The 12,002-nt window shown below is 36.4% G+C and overlaps 1 protein-coding gene across 3 annotated transcripts in view; it reads right to left on the bottom strand.

Moving 5' to 3' along the window:
- RTN3 (reticulon 3) overlaps positions 1 to 12,002 on the bottom strand; it is a 49,124-nt gene that overhangs the window by 28,885 nt on the left and 8,237 nt on the right. Inside the window, exon 2 of one of the 3 annotated variants that reach the window (XM_020968214.2) lies at positions 6,864 to 6,914. The exons of the other annotated variants lie outside the window; for them this stretch is intronic. Within the exon in view, the coding sequence (XP_020823873.1) occupies positions 6,864 to 6,914 (51 nt within the window). The remainder of the gene's footprint in view (positions 1 to 6,863; positions 6,915 to 12,002) is intronic. 3 annotated transcript variants of the gene reach the window in all.

Here is a 12,002-nt window from a genome sequence, read left to right as displayed (position 1 = left end):
GACTGGAGAAGGACGGAAGGAAAAGTTCAGTCCTCAGATCAGGGAGTACAAACCAACACAACAGGCAAGCTCAAAATCAGAGGATTTTTGGCAGAGGCACTAAAACAGAAGCAGGAAACCACTAAATAAAACTCACTTTTCTTTGCAACTTGCCTGGGGCTGGCATGGCATATTCCACAACAGTACACTCTCATAGCCTCTCTCATCAGAAGTCAACAATGCCATTTTCATTCTCTTTTGTATGTGAAAATAATAAATCACCTACAAACATACTAAATGGCAACAAGTGAGAATCCTCAATAGTGTCTACAAACCTCAACCTACAGAGTACAGTTTAAAATGAAGAAAATATGGGGCAACTAGGTGGCGCAGGGCATAGAACACCGGACCTAGAGTCAAGAGGACCTGAGTTCAAATCCGACCTCGAAGGAAGAAAGGAAGGAAGGAAGGAAGGAAGAAAGCAAGGAAGAGAAACAGAAAATATTGGCCAAATTCCATCACAAAGTCGTAAAACTGCACTGTTATAAGAAACTCCTTTGAACCTTGTTGTAATGGGATCTACTAGTAGACTACAGTAATCACAATTTGAGTTCAAAGAAAAAAATAGTTAAAACGCAGTGATACACAATCTGTGCAGCAAGGATAAAAAATTTTTTAGCCCAATTATAATCTGCACTCAGTACTAATGAATAACCCCCCCCCCAACCCAAACACAGTACACTTCTGCCAGAATGCAGTGCAGGCATTCTAAGCATAAGATGAACTAAACTTGTACAGATAAGTTCCAATACTACACCGTAACAGGGCTTAGAAACAGTTTTCACCATTACAAGCTACGGCAATAATAACTTTAGTAAATTGGGCTTTAAAACATGGCTACTTATCACCATTCAACGAATGTAGTTCGGGTTACATAGACGCAGGCTGGAACAGAACTGCTCGGTAATTCCTTTCTTAAAGGAAGGGAAATTCTGAGTTGAATAAAAGTGGTTTATCCAGTACCATTTCTCTACCACATTGTATCTCTACTTCTGGACAAGAAGAATCTTATTTAAGCTTCTTTTTCCCCCTGACCCCTAACTCTGTTTTGTACAGGAAGGTAAGCAATAAATATGTTTTGTATTTATATTGGCAATGGCTAAAATTCCTCAAAAGTCTGAAGCATGTCATCTCATAAAGAAATGGATATGAAAATCAAGTTGTAACAATGCTTAAGAAAATTTCAAAAATCTGGGTTGTGTTTTCAGAGTAAGAACTACAACTTAGCTTCGTTTTAAAATGTATAATTAACACAAACCTTTGCCTCAAATTAACTGAAATAACCAGTCCTAAGGGTAACAATGGTGCTAAAGAGAATATGGTCATCACAATTCAGTCTGGCACACGGCAGATACTTAATATACACTTGCTGATGGACTATAGTATATTTAACATTCACTGACCAGCAATACCATAAAATACTATGCTGAATGAAGCAATATCTGACTTTAAATAATCTTTAGGAAAGTGCTCTGCTTTAACTACTAAACAGAAGTAAAAAAATTTTTCTTTTGTAAAAGCTAACCCCTACCCAACAATTAAAAAATTGTTTTTATTAGCCCTCATACTTTTTTCAATTAACTTATTAGCCTCTCCTTTCTTCAACAGATTCACAATTTCTAAGGTGTATGGATAGTAATTCCAAAAGATTTAAGGGGCAGCTTGGTAGCGCAGTGGATAGAGCACCAGCCCTGAAGTCAGGAGGACCCGAGTTCAAATCCGGCCTCAGACCAAACCCTTGACACTTACTAGCTGTGTGACCCTGGGCAAGTCACTTAACCCCAATTGCCTTTAAAAAAAAAAACTTTAGTAAATGGCTCTTCATCAGTTGCTGTGGACAAAAATATTTTTCAGTAATTGTCTGTTGGGTAACCTAGACTGATCCTCAGATGACAAGTCAGCCAGCCTCCAGTTTGGCTAAGACTTACCTAGCTTATACTATGACAACATTTCTCAGAACTTAGCATCACCTCCTTGGTCCTGATAAGATATTAGAAGACTTCTGCTTAGTTTAGTTCATGAATTTATGAAGGAAAAAAAGCATTTCCTTCCATTCTTTTTATGTTTCTCATCCTGTTTGAAATTTCAGCACAGGATTGTGTCAGCAGTTATGAAGAATAAATTATTTGGCAATGTGAAAAGCACTAACAGGCTTGAACAGAACCTACTTTCACTAATTAAAAAAATGCAAGGCAATGTCAAAATTAATTTTCTTGTGTGATTTTGTGAAAGTAATACAAATTAGTACAGAATTTAGTAAACCTTTCAACTTTCTGATATGACTAGTAAGCACAATTCTACAAGAAAAGAACATCTCATTTAGTCACAGTGGCACCGTTGCCCAAAAAATAGATGGCAATATCGTGATGCTCATGAAAGGTTAGGTTTACTGTAGTTTTCAAAATACCGTGTACTGTGAAGAAGCACTAATGTCAAGGTTACTTGCTAGAAACAACTCTGGCTAATCTCTAATATCAGAGAAACAGGTCCCTCATTCAGTAACCAGGCATGAAAGAAACACTGTCAAATACTGTTAAAATAAACTTTCAAACATTTTTATTTTTATTATTATTTTTTTTACCGGAGTCCATCTAGCTGGTATTTTGTTTTCAAGAGGCCTGAATACTAATAAAAATCCCTACCCACTAAGACATGGCAAACAAAGGCTTCATATTGAGAATACTGTGAACATGATTATGTTTCAAATTTTATCAGACATATTGAGCATAAAACCTTCAATAGTTTTAAATAACAATATTTAAGGTAAAACTACAAGAGTTAAATAAGAAGCTATACCCTTAAGCTTCTGGTCTGCAAGAACACTATCGCCACAGAATAACAAACACTGCCCTGGTCTCCACTGTTGATTAGCAAATATGTAATCTAAAAAAATGTAATCTAACTCAGAAAATGTTTTTCCAAAAATTTCAAAATATGAAAAGATAGCAAGCATTTAAGATACTTATTTTTCAACTCTCCTTCCTATTCCCACAAACCTCTCCTCACCTCAAAATGTATTTGCTTTGGGGGAGTAGAAATGACTTGTGAAAAAACCTTATGCAAAGATCTCAGGTTAGGCTCTTACCTTGCCATTTGGAAAGAAGGTCAAGTATAAAAAACACACTTCACCTTTTTCTGTTTGAGATGATGCAACTACTATACATGAATATTTACTGTCTCTGCAATACAGCACTGTAAGCCAGGGAACAAGTTACAACCCAGCTCAAATATATGTTATAACGAATTAATTAACCTATTGCTAAAGGACAATCACTTGAATGGAATGAGCAATATTGGGTACTTTTTTAGTATAACTTGATCAACTACTTTGTCATTACCATACATAGACATACAAATGTATACAAATGTGCACACACATATACAAGTTTAGCTTGAAAAAAATATTCAGGTGTAGGTTTTCCTACACCTGAATTTTTTTTTTTAATATTAACAAAAAACAAGAGGGAAAGACAGCTTTAAAGTTTAAAAACATGCGAAACAGTATCAGCAACTTTCAGCCATAGCATCAAAATAGGAAGTTAGCCAGCAGGCACTTTGTAGCTAAGCTAAAATAAGAAAAAAGAAAAAAAGGTTCTTTTGTACAAAGAAAAATGTTTTCTTTTATTTTCAAAATTAAAAAAGGCTGTAACTGGCTCATTTTTTTCCTCCTCAATGCTTGTCCCAAAGTTATCAGTGTTGCAACTTCCTATTCCAGATGCCTATACAGCACTGCACTGGCCAGACTGTATGCGAACACTAAATGAAGCAAATATGTTTCCCATACTTCATCTTAAATTTGTCTGTTCCTCCAGCCCTAATCATTTTCAGCAATATTTTCTAAAGACAAAAAGTCTTGTGGTATTTTATCCTGCATCTATTTTTAGTGAAAAATATTCATTGTGGTTTGAATAAGACAATTATGTATTAGTTGGCATTTATGCTTGACTTGCAGTACCTCTTTAAAACATTACTCTAACAGTCAATTTAGTGACAACAAGGTTAAAACTAGCTGCTTCTTCAACTGCCCCCAGGCTAACACGTTAACAGTAGAAGTGTTGCTCACCTTTTAAAAAGAACACTCAGGAAACGTGAAAAAGGAGTGGAAAAAGCAATGACTATGGACAAGCTGGTGACTAACTCTGGGCCTCAACTGCTCTCGTCTAAAATGGGGATCTCTTACCTGCCCTTTGGCAGAGCTGGACCTGATGACCTATTGAAGTCACTTGATTAATAACAATCACTTTTACCACAGTAAAATATCAATTTATATTTCACTAACTTGGAATTCACCAAGACTGGGCAGAAGCTTACCCTTCTATAATTAAAAAGCATTTGTTAAGCAAGATTTATAAAAGACTAATTTAACTTTCTTAAGAAACAAATAGTTTAAGAACCAACTAATTATAGAAATGTATTTTTCTATATACAAAATGTTTCCAAAGTCTTAGTGCAATTTTAAGCTTTAACAGTTTATATAGCTGTATATGCTACTTCAAGGACCAAAACTACTTACTATGTAACTAAACATACTTGAACTTTTTCTTACAAAATCTTGTAATTTAGATTCCAAATTCAGCTAGGCCTCCCCTCAGTCTAAATTAGTAACATTTAATGTCTTCCTGTTATCTTTTGATATTCAAGCTGAAGGCTTGGCCCTATGCAAAAGATAATAATGAACACCTCACTGTCTGAAGTCACTGAAGGGTTTGTGCCCTACTAATTTAAACTTTTTGGGGGCTAGCTTTAAGTTCGCTACTGCTCCAAGAAAAATATTTTGTTAAGAAGTTTTGTTCAATCTATTTATGAAAACAAAAGATAAAAGCACTCTCTATATAATTCATATGCTCATTAGCTTCCATGTACCTTAGCACCCTAGAATTTATAGCCAGTGATATAAGGTTACTCTATATGTAACTCTGTGTGTAATGGTTTGTCTCTACCCAAACAACTAAAATTCTCCATAAGGAATACAATTTATTCAAACCCAACAGACTGTTCCTGGTATTTTCCCCTTCTGTTATTTTACTGAAGGAACGTGGAATCTGCCAAAAGTAACTGAGAACCAACTCATTTGTTGAGAGGTATTTCTTGATCAGCCTCCAATGAATGGCTCCACACACAAGAGCCCAGTCTCTAATGTCTACCATGGGCCACTAGCAAGATTTGCAGATCAGAGAAGGTCAATTTCATTTCTTCAACAAACACAGCTGGGTAGCATTATTTGGGAAAACTTTTCCATCTCATGATTTTTCACTAAGGAAAAAAAATGCTGTCAAAAGGGGCTGGGGGTTTTGAATGCCTTATGAAAGCTGACACTTTAGTTCTTTCAAGGTATCAGTCCTGTTAATTTTTCCTTTAACACTATCCTAAACCTACCTTTCCTTCCCCAAAAAGAACTTTGTTAACAAGAAAACAACGGGGGTGAGGGAGGAGGTTTAAAATTATTCTAGAATTCTAATCAACTTTTTGAAACTGAAACTTCCGACAAGTACATTTTAGATTAGAAAAATCCTTTTTCTTTTCCAGTCTATGAGAAATATTATTGCTTTTCAAATGCAGAGTGTGTCTAGAAGAATTAAATTACTTGCAATTTGTTTCTGGAAATATTCACTGAGTATATGGTCAGTTTCAGATAGAAGCTATTCCTTTCCAGCATGAAAATGGCCATTAGTAATGGAGTTTTTTGATAAAAACTGAGCACAGAATACAGAAGGTTTTGGGGTGTTTCCCCCCCCCCCCATCACTGTTAAATTCACCAAAGCAAAGAATGCAATCTGGTCGAATACCAGAATCCAAATACAGTGAAGTCCTTTTATAATGTGTAGCATGTATGCAATCTAAGACTTTTGTACCGTTGAGTTTCAGAGGAAGTGATTTCACCCACGGTATACACAATTCTGTCTACCATAGTTTTTGTAAAGAAGAGTAAATAGGCAAAAAATTCTATGTTCTTTCAGTTCTGTTCCATTTAAGGACAGACTCCCTAAAGAACTGGCATAACTTTCAAGATATGTAATTCTAACTATGACCCAGTAGCCACAAAGAAAACTCTTAAGTGGCCTTAGGCTATCTAGAGATAATTTAATTACACTTTTTTTTTTAAATGAGGGTTTTCCCCTGCCCTACATTTGGGGCCTGAAGCAACAGCACTAAGGAAGCAGCATTTATTGAGCAGGACAAATGAGCAAAGCCTACCACTTCTGCCTCCACCTTTTCCATACTGCTGTTCCATCCTTTGCTCCCAAACATGAAATTAACCATATTGCCAATTCCTTTCCCCTTTAGATGCCAGATTTAAAAAGGAAAGTCACAACAACCTCTAGGATAAGTACGCCTTGCCAGAAAGCCAAGTGACTTACTCCAGAGCCAATCAGGAGAGAATCCAAGCTAAGACATTTCACATCAGGCTGACAGGTGCTTTCTGTATAGGCAGTGGAAGCAAGATTACATACTTTTCTTCCAAACACCAAGTGTCCCAAGAGTTATATAACTGCTAGTCAATATCCTAAATTATGTAGATATCACAGTCTGGAGCTGATTTCCCCTTTTCTCCCCTCCAAAAGGCACTTGGGCAAAGTCAATTTTGTTTCTTAGGGCTGACACCCTAAAAAGTAAACCTTACTTGCTTGCCTAATGAATGCTTCCAGAGAACCAAGAGCAAACAGCTGCTGGATGTACACACAATGAACTGATTTGCTACTAATTTGGGTTTTAAGGGATGGGGGGGGAGCGGGACAATAAGAAACTTGTGCCTTATATCCCCAGTTACAGCCTCTTTCTGAACATTTTTCTTTCATTAAAGCACAAGAAAATTACAGACTTGCCTTGTGAGGTCGAAAATAGAGATACTGGCTGAGAGGAAGAAACAAAGGAATCTGAAAGAAAATATATAGGATGAGAATTCGACAACCTCACACAGGAATTAAAACAACTTTTCTGCCAGTCAGATTTAGTAATACCACTATCTTTTAGAAGAAGAAAAAAACAGCTTCACTACTACATTTCCACTCACCTGGCAGGAAAATTGTATTTCAACATTAAGGACCTCTGAAAATGGGTAAGGTCAGCTGTTTTGCTAAACACATTCTTACCATTAAAGAAGAGTTGGCAAGAGGAGTACTTGTTCTGTAAGAATAACTTCAATCATAGCATTCATAGATTTTGAAGTGGAACGAATATCAGAAATCACCTAGTCCAATTCCTCTAATGAGGACAGGAGGCTCAGAACTGGAAAAAGGGACTTTATAACTAAGTAAGAAATGAAGTCAACATTCAAACACCGTTATTCTGTCAAATCCAGTGCCTTTCTTCTATACCACATTCCACTGTTATTTTTTTTTGGGGGGGGGAGATAATAACTTATATTTGCCCTACTAAGTTTTCAACTACCTGACAGGTGAGTAACTAAGGGTGCAGAATGAAACAAAAATATTTTGGACATGGCCAATTCAGAAATTTGTTTTGCTTGACTATGCCTATTTGTTACCAATGTCTTGTTTTTCTTGGAGGTAGGAGAGAAAGAAAATGTTTTTTGTTAATTGAAGAAAAATTAAATTTAAAAACATTTATAAGTGCATCTTAAGAGCCATTTATTGAATTGAGCAATTTGCAAGTTATTACGTACTTTCCAGAGTCATCAAATACTTATCAAGAATAAGGGATCCAAATGCAAACTTCACCCTTTAAATTTATAGCTCTCCAAACCTGCTCTTCTCTATAGTTACAGCATTTTCCAGTTCTGAACATTTCATACATTGTTCTTAACCGTACAGGAAAAAAATACTTAAAATTTAAGAAAGACTTTTCTGAAATATGCCTACAGGCACTAATTATGAAACACCCAGGAACAAGTACACAACACTGATCCACCAACACCCTAACAGAATTCAGCTAATAAACTTTTTATTACATACAAGTAAAATCAATCAAAATAAGTATGAGGGTAAAACAATATCTTTTCCCCCTTGTATATGAAGTGGTGCTGGTGCTACAACTCTGGAAAATCATACATACAGTATTAATAATAGTAGCTAGCACTTCTATAATTTAAGTCTTGTGCATATGTTTTCTCATTTAACTTTCATAAGGATCCTGGTGTAGCTGCTCTTAGTATCCTTATTTTAGAGGTTAAGTGACTTGCTCAGGCCACCTAGCCAGTAAGTGCCTGAGGCAAGATATGAACTCCTGTCAAGCCCAGCACTCTCTCCACCGCGCTCCCAAGGTGACTTGGTGTCTGCAAGTAGGAACTCTAAGGACACACCTGTTCCAATTTCAAAGAGAAAACCAACACTGCATTTGCAAATATTCCTTTTCCTTTATTCTTTTAACAAGCCTATTTATCTATTTCTTTAGTGTTTCCAGATGATCGCACTCCTATATGCATTTATCTTCACCTTGAAAACTGACAACTAGTGTTTGAAATCTAACCAAAACTGCAACTTCAATGCCAAAAATTAAAGTAAGCCGGCATAAGAGAATGAGATCCTACCAATTTGCCAGCTACCTTTCCTTCTTTCCCCCACTTACCACCCCATTTTGGTGGAAAATTCTTAACATGAGACCATTAATGATGCACAGCATATCTACTGAGAGCAAAGATAATCAGTCATAATTTGCATCAAGATTGTACAGGCATCTATTAACAAATGCACAGTGTAAGAGATCCTACTGTCATCTTCAGACTTTGTCCCATTAAGGACAATTAGTTTGTGGAGCTGGCTCAAGAATGGTGGTTTTGAGACTCAAACTCTTGTCTAAATCCTGTATAAGTGTCTAAGACAAGCTGTAGTGTCTTGTGATAAAGTACTGAAGTGAATCAGTTAGGTTTACAGTATCTGTGAAATAACAGAATAGTATACTGCAATAAATAACCAAAATCCAAGGGATCCTCTAAATTTACAGGCAGGCCACCCATCACTTCAGCACTTATCTGAAAGATGTCTTTCATATAAAAAGCAGGGGGCTGTCTTATATTCATCTTTATCAGAAACCCAGCCCAAGGGTCTTGAATGTAGTAGGTCCCCAAAGGATTGGCTGGCAGAATTACCTCAATTTAGATTTAGTCTCCATTTAAAGGATTAAAGTTTAAATGAAAAGCTTAAAAATAGACACCTTGCTCTTCAACTTTTTTTTACAAGGCCTGTAAGCAAATGGAAGTATTTATGTTCCCTTTCCATCACTGGGGGGGGGAGGGGAGAGGGAGTAGAGTACTCTGATGAACTCCTAACTGCATCCATCTCAACATTTTTCCTTAATCTGGCTTTCTTTAAAAAGGATTCCTCTACACAAAGCTTCACACTCTGATACTACTATGGGTATAACTAATTATTAATGAACACAGAAACGAAAAGTGACTCGCTCCCTAATATCTGTCCTCTCTAATACTAAATTGCAAAACTGGTCGTGCATAAATCCAAAACTGAGTTATGCACCTATTACCTTAATAGACACAAATCTGTTCTGTTGTATGGAGAATGTTGGCTATTTTCCACTTCATAACCACAGTATTACTCTATGTTCAATTATTTTCAATTTTTTAAAAATTCTCAATTTAAACACACAAAAAAGCATTTTCCACACAAAGTACAACACAATGAATACTGTAAATGAAACCACAAATTTCCATGCCCTATCACTTGCCTTTTTTAAAAAGCCTAATTCGGGGCAGCAAGGTGGCACAGTGGATAGAGTACTGGCCCTGAAGTCAGGAGGACCTGAGTTCAAATCGGGCCTCAGATCAAACACTTGACACTTACTAGCTGTGTGACCCTGGGGAAGTCACTTAACCCCAACTGCCTAAAAAAAAAAATTAAATAAAAAAAATTTTTAAAAAAAGCATAATTCAATCCATTACTTTCAAAACTGTCCTACTTTTCTGAACTTCCTTCTGTACTCTTCTGCAGACTTTTTAAAAGATTCCAATGGCCCTCCTTTCTTTCTTTCTTTTTTTTTTTGCATCACTATTACTACTCCTAATGCCCCTAATTCCTTTAAAGACAGAAAAGAAAAAAATAAAGAAAACCATAGTCAAGCAAAACAAATCCATAGTGGCCAAGTCCAAAAACATTTGTTTTGTTCGATTCTTTTGAAAAAGAATTGTACTTTTTTTTTCAGTTTCCAGAATAGTTTTACTGTTATTTTTGTTCTCTTTCAAGTCCATAATATTCTGAAAACTCATACACAATTTCAAAAACTAATTATCTCGAATTCCCACCTGGGACAACTAGCTTCATTACAAAATCAGTAAACAACAATTAAACTAAAGCTGTCTAGTAGAAACAACACCAAAAGATGCCAATTCCAAAAATAATAAAGTTTTAAAGTTTCAGTAAAATACTTAATTCTCAAAAGCATATCCTTGTCCCCTCACCCAATCCCAGCTGTGTTGTAGCAGAGAAGAGGTTTGTCTGAGCTAGTTCAGTGGCTCTAAAACTTGTTCTCAGGACATTCTTTCAGAATCTTAAACTGGTATGACTCTCAAGGACCTCCCCAACTGCACTTTGAGCTAGTGTGACTGATCAGCAATAAGGTAACATCACGTGAGAGGCACATAAAAGCCCTATGGTCAGTGACAAAGAATGAAGCAGCACAGGTGGCTCTATGGGGCAGAACAACAAACCCTGGGGTTAAGCCCTCTTTCCATTAGTGGCCTCCTTTGCTCAGTCCTCCCCGTGGCTACACTACCAGGAGTTAGGAAGTATTTCACCTTCCTCTGGTGCTGATTACAATGTAAACATAAGAGGGTGAACAAAGCAAACTCTTCATGCAAAAGAATTAACATTAGAAAGTGTAATGAGGCAAATGGGATTCTGCATAAGAAATTGGCTAGCTTGCAAGAATTTGGACTGCTAAAGTTTAAACAAGACAGTATTTATTTACGTCCTTGTATCCTCCCCAACAATGAAAAGCAAGTTAAATACATCTTGGCTTTTTGTCTGACGTAGGAACTTTGGCCACTGGAGAAGACCAATCTTTCATTATAGTCACAGAAACTTTCTGGGCCTCAGTTTCTTCATTTGTAAAATGAGGCTGACCTAGAACTTTTAGGTCCCCTCCAGCTTGGATCATATGAATGAAATTAAGTATATAAACTTCAAATTGTATTAGAATCCTTAACCAATGTAAATGTTGATAACAAATAAAATATAGTAATATGCTCAAGCAAACTATTGAGTGGGGAGGGGCCAAACTTACCTATATAAAACTACATGGGAAGTTAGAACCATTTTATCTAGCTTCATAATATTTTGATTTGGAAAGGGCCTTAGTGGCCAACTCGTGCAACTTCTTATCTTTCAGATTAAATAAGGTCATCGGTGGAAAATAACCAATAACTCTGAAATAATGATTAAAATAACGCAGCATGTTTGAAAGACAAATGCTGTTATTTTGAACTTGTACTCTTCCCCCCTCCCCCAAATCCATTAAATTATCCTCACCAAGACTCCGAATTATTTTCTGATAAAAGAAGGTATCCAAATGGTAAACCTAGTTAGCTCTCCCGGCTTTCATTTGCTTGGATACTTCTATCCCAACACTGTCAATAATAATAACTGATATTCTAAACTTCTAGGTATCAATTTCTCCAGGACATTGAATTTACTAAATTATGAAGCTGCAAGTCAGGACTCTGTAGTTCTACTGACCCCTGAACTCACTCGGGTGACCTTGAACTATTTTCAACCTACTTTTGCTTCACACTCTCCCATCTAACCAATAAAACGGTAATACTCCTCAATTTTAAAAAATGCCCTGTTGATGGCTAGCCTCTACATGAATTTTGCTTATAGAAGTTGCAGCATGTACCTTTACCAATCTTTCCTAAAGCAATGTCCTTCTTAAGGCAATCTTCCAATGTCTTTTCCCTCCAAACTCTCATCTGCATGACAGGACTGGTTTTAAAGGTCTTTCATGGCCAGCCAGAGTGGCTAAGAGCCATGCCTTTTATACTAAATGGAGATTTA

The sequence above is a fragment of the Phascolarctos cinereus genome, unplaced genomic scaffold, assembly GCF_003287225.1.
Source record: "Phascolarctos cinereus isolate Bilbo 61053 unplaced genomic scaffold, phaCin_HiC Scaffold_9;HRSCAF=440, whole genome shotgun sequence".
NCBI classification, from domain to species: domain Eukaryota; kingdom Metazoa; phylum Chordata; class Mammalia; order Diprotodontia; family Phascolarctidae; genus Phascolarctos; species Phascolarctos cinereus.
This window is presented reverse-complemented; position numbering and strand designations above follow the sequence as displayed.